Source organism: Monoraphidium neglectum (assembly GCF_000611645.1).
Source record: "Monoraphidium neglectum strain SAG 48.87 unplaced genomic scaffold scaffold04653, whole genome shotgun sequence".
Taxonomy (NCBI): Eukaryota; Viridiplantae; Chlorophyta; class Chlorophyceae; order Sphaeropleales; family Selenastraceae; genus Monoraphidium; species Monoraphidium neglectum.
This window is the reverse complement of record NW_014008976.1, coordinates 1-4,148: the sequence shown is the minus strand read 5'-3', so window position 1 is coordinate 4,148 and position 4,148 is coordinate 1. Positions and strand designations below refer to the sequence as shown.

The window sequence follows — 4,148 nt, the reverse complement described above, 5'->3', positions numbered from 1 at the left end:
CACGTACACCCCTACGTCCAGCCGCCCCCGCCGCCACCCCGCGGCCGCCGCCGCGCGGGCGCCGCGGCGCCGCGCGAGGACCGATGGCGCGACGGGTCGCCCGGCGCGGCCGCGCGGCTGGGGGCTGCGACCGATCCGGAGGGGCACGCGGAAGCGCTGCTCGCGCGGCTGCGCGAGTTCGTCGCGGAGAACGGCGGCTCGCTCGACCCTGGGTGGCGCTGCGAGGTCAAGGTTCGGATCACGGGCAACACTGCAGGCACGACAGACACGTATTACTTCAGCCCCCAGGGCAAGCGCTTCCGCTCGCGCCAGGAAATTGCCAAGGCGATCGGACTTGAGATCACCAACCCCAACGCGGGCGCCGGCGGCACGCGCGTGTCGGCCGCGGCGGGGCCCGGCGCGCCGCGGCGGAGCGGCGGCGGCAGCCCGAGGGCCGGTGGTGGCGGGGCCGGCGGCGGCGGCTTCCAGGGGCCGCCGACGCCGGCGAGCAGCAGCTTGTCTGAGATGTCGGCATCCCCGCCGCCGCCGGCGGAACCCCCGCCGCCCGGCGCGCCCGCCGCGCCCGCCGCGCCGCCCGCGCCGCGCGTGGGGGTCGCCACCATGCTTCTCGCGACGACAGCGCGCGGCGAGGGCAAGCGGCGCACCAAGGCGAGCGCGCGCGCGCTCGAGGCGCTCGCGGACGCGGCGCGCCCGGGGCGCGGCGGGTTCGGCGGCGTCGGGCTCGGCGGCAGCAGCGATGAGGAGGAGGAGGACGAAGAGGAAACAGAGAGCTCCGACGACGGCGGCGGCGAGCCCGGCGCCGCGCGGCAGGACTCTGAGGTCGCGGCGCTCGCGCGCGCAGCGGCGGCCGCCGCGGCGGCGGGGCGCGCGGGCAAGCTGCTGCAGCGCGGCACGCGGCCGCCGCTGCGGCTGAAGAACGGCGTGGTTGTAGAGCTGCTCGGCTGGGTGGACCCGCGGCCTGCGTTCCACTCGCCTTTCGCGGTCTGGCCGATGGGCTTCCGCTCGGCGTACACGGACCCGTCGGGCGCGGGGACGTTTTTCAGCGAAATTCGCGAGGCAGCGGGCGGCGGCGGCGGCCCGGAATTTGTGGTGTCGCTAGCGCCAGACGGCGCCGTGCTGCGGGACGTGCGGCGCGGGCTGCAGCAGGCGCGGCGGCGGCGGCGGGGCGAGCAGGGGCGCGCGGGGGAGCGGGCGCGATCGGAGGAGGCGGGGGAGGGGGCAGCGCCGGAGCGGGCGCGGGCGACGCCAGAAGTGGGGGCGGCTGCGGATGCGGCGGCGGCGCCGGAGACGGCAGCGGCGCCGGCGCCGGTGCAGGAGCCAGAGCAACCGCAAGAGCAGCAGCAAGAGCAGCAGCGGCAGCAAGAGCAGCAGCAGCAGCAGGAGCAGCAGCAAGAGCAGCAGCAGCAGCAGCAGCAAGAGCAGCAGCAGCAGCAACAGCCGCCGCTGGCCAATGGCGACGTAGAGATGGCGGACGCCAGCGCAGCAAGCCTGGAGCAACCGCCCACAGCGGCGCAGGCCAAGGACGAGCAGCAGCAGCAGCAGCAACAGCAGCAGCAGCAGCAGCAGCAGCAAGAGCCGGAGCAGCGGGAGCAGCAGCCGCCTCAGGCCGCGAGCGAGCCAGCGGCCCCGGCAGATGGCACAAACGGCAAGGCCGACGCCGGCGATGCCGCCGCTTCAGGCCAGGCGGGCCCGGTGGCGCCATCCACCAGCGGCGGCGGCGCCGCGACCGGGGCTGCCGCGCGCACCGCCAGCGGCGGCGGCGGCGCCACCAAGCGCGCCGCCGGCGGCCTGGTCGTGCGCCTGCCGAGCGGCACCCTCAACCGCGCCCGCAGCGCCGGCGGCGCGCCGCCGCCGCAGCGCGCCCCGCCGCGGGCGCGCGAGGCGAGCGGGGACGGGGCCAGCATAGAATGCGATGAGGTGTTTGTGCTGGCGACAGGCTCGTCGATGGACGAGGTTTGGGAGAAGGTAGAGCGGCTGCAGCATCGCGCCCTCCACCCTGATGCGCCGGCGCTAGCGCCGGCGATGCCGCAGCCGGCGTCGGCCGAGGGCGCCCCCGGCCCTGTTGCCACCGCCGCCGTCGCGCCCGCCGGGCCGTCTGCAGATGCTGAGGCGCGCGCCGACGGCGAGGCAGCTGCCGCGCCTGCCCTCGCAGCCGCTGCTGCCACGGCACCCACCCCTGCCTCTGCCGACGCGGCTGCAGCCGTTGAAGCCCCTGCCTCTGCAGCAGATGCAGCGGCCCCCGCAGCCGCTGCTGCCCCTGCCGTCCCTGCTACTCCTGCCGCCGCCGCAGTCGCCGAAGAGGCGGCAGGCAGCGCAGAGCCGCCGCCGCAGCAGCAGGAGCAGCAGCAGGAGCAACAAGCGGCCCCTGAGCAGGGGGCGAATCAGCTCGAGTCCCAGCCGCAGCCAAAGACCGCCGAGCAGCCAACAGAGCAGCCAGCGGAGCACCCAGCCGAGCTGCAGCCGTCGCCGCCGCCGCCGCAGCAGCAGCAGCAGCAGCCGCCCGCCGAAGACCCCCCTCTCGCGCCCGACGCTGCCGCGCTACTGCGGCGTGCCGCGCCCCTGAAGGGCTGCTGGGGCACCGCCCTCTTTGGGTTCAACGAGGTGTCCGTGCTGCAGCTTATTGAGGGCCTGCCCGGCGTGGCCGACTGCGAGCGGTACCAATTTGTCGACGAGCGCGGCGGCTGGGAGGAGGAGGCCGCGGTGCTCGCGCGCGGCCGCGCCGCGCGGCGCCACGCCGCGGCCGGCGACGGCGGGGACAAGCAGCAGGAGCGCGCCGCGGCGACGGACAGGGCAGCGGCGCCCGCCGGCGGGCAGAAGCGGCGCGCGTCGGACGGCGGGCGGCTCGCCGGCGTGAAGCGGCCGCGCGGCGCGGGCGCGGAGGAGCGGGCCGTGTTTGACTGCTGCGAGCGCGTCGTTGACCGCATGCTGCGGAAGGTGGACAAGTGGTGGTCGGCCGAGGAGGCGCGGGCGGCGCGGCGGGCGGAGAAGGAGCGCCGGGCGGCGGAGGCGCGGCGAGCGCAGGTGGGGGCGAGGCGGTTCCGGCGGTGGGGGTGTGGGTTGAAACCTGGTTTTGGGGCCGGCTGGGGTTCAAGCGGCCACTCATGCTCAGATGCATCAAGCCTGTTGTTGGGCCTCGCCGGGGAGCGCTTATGCAGATGATGATGATGATGAGCCTCTGTGTGTGATGCCTCTTTTGCATGGGCATGGTCGCGGTGTGCAGCTCGCCAGAGCGGCCCTTTTTGGACGGGTTGGCGCCTGCGGGACCCACAATTGTGCGCTCCTTGCTCGCAGGAACAGCACCAGCAGCAGCTGCGGCAGCAGCAGGAGGAGCTGGAGCAGCAGCAGCAAAAGGCCCAGCTGGAAGCTGCCGCCGCCGCAGAGGCAGCGGCGGCAGCTGCTGCGCAGCTGCTGCCGCCGGCGCCGCCGCTGGTGGAGGACCTGTCGCTGCCCGACGCGGCGGCGCCTTCGCGGCAGCTTCCCGAGCCGCGTCCCGCGCTCAGGGCGCTCGAGGGGGAAGCCGCGGAGCAGCTGCTCCGCGCCTGGGAGTTCTGCTGCAGGTTTGGGCCGCTGTTGGGGCTGGAAAAGTCCGCTTTGGAAGGGGCTGCAGCGGGGCAGCCGCCACCACTTGCAGTAGCCTCGCAGCGCGCGCAGCAGGGCCGGCGCGCCCCTGCGGTGGGGGGCGACGGGTGCAAGCCGATCGAGCCGCTGCTGCTGCTCAGGATGCTGGAGGAAGGGATCCTGGCGGAGCGAGTGCAGGAGGAGGCCGGTGGCGCGGATGGCGCGGGCGCGGAGGGCGAGCGGCACGCGGCGCGGCGCCTGTGGGCGCGCCTGCACTCGGGACTGGCGGGCCTGCTCGCTGGGGACGCCTACGCGGCCGCCGCGGCCGCGCTGCTGCGCGCCGGCGGCGACCGCGAGCGTGAGCGCGACGCGGCGGGCGCGCTGGCTGTGACGGCCGACACGTGGCCCGAGGCGGCGCGGAGGTATCTCTGGGGGGTGGCGGCGGCGCTGTACCTCTCAAGCCTGGACCCCCCGCCCCGCGGCGCAGCCGGCGGCGGCGCGCCGGGCGGCGGCGCGGGCGGCGCGGCAGACCTGCCGGGCCGCCTGTCGGCGCTCGCGGCGCAGGACTGGGCGGCGGCGATCTGCGGCGG

General features: G+C 76.3%; 1 protein-coding gene across 1 annotated transcript; it reads left to right on the top strand.

Annotated features, from left to right (window-relative positions):
* Positions 1-600: 600 nt before the first annotated feature.
* On the top strand, positions 601-3,634 carry MNEG_14651 (hypothetical protein; the record flags this gene model as incomplete). The annotated part of the gene is made up of 3 exons (XM_014036877.1): positions 601-3,021; positions 3,292-3,487; positions 3,558-3,634. The coding sequence occupies 3 exons, from the start codon at positions 601-603 to the stop codon at positions 3,632-3,634; spliced, it is 2,694 nt and encodes an 897-aa protein (XP_013892331.1).
* Positions 3,635-4,148: the final 514 nt, after the last annotated feature.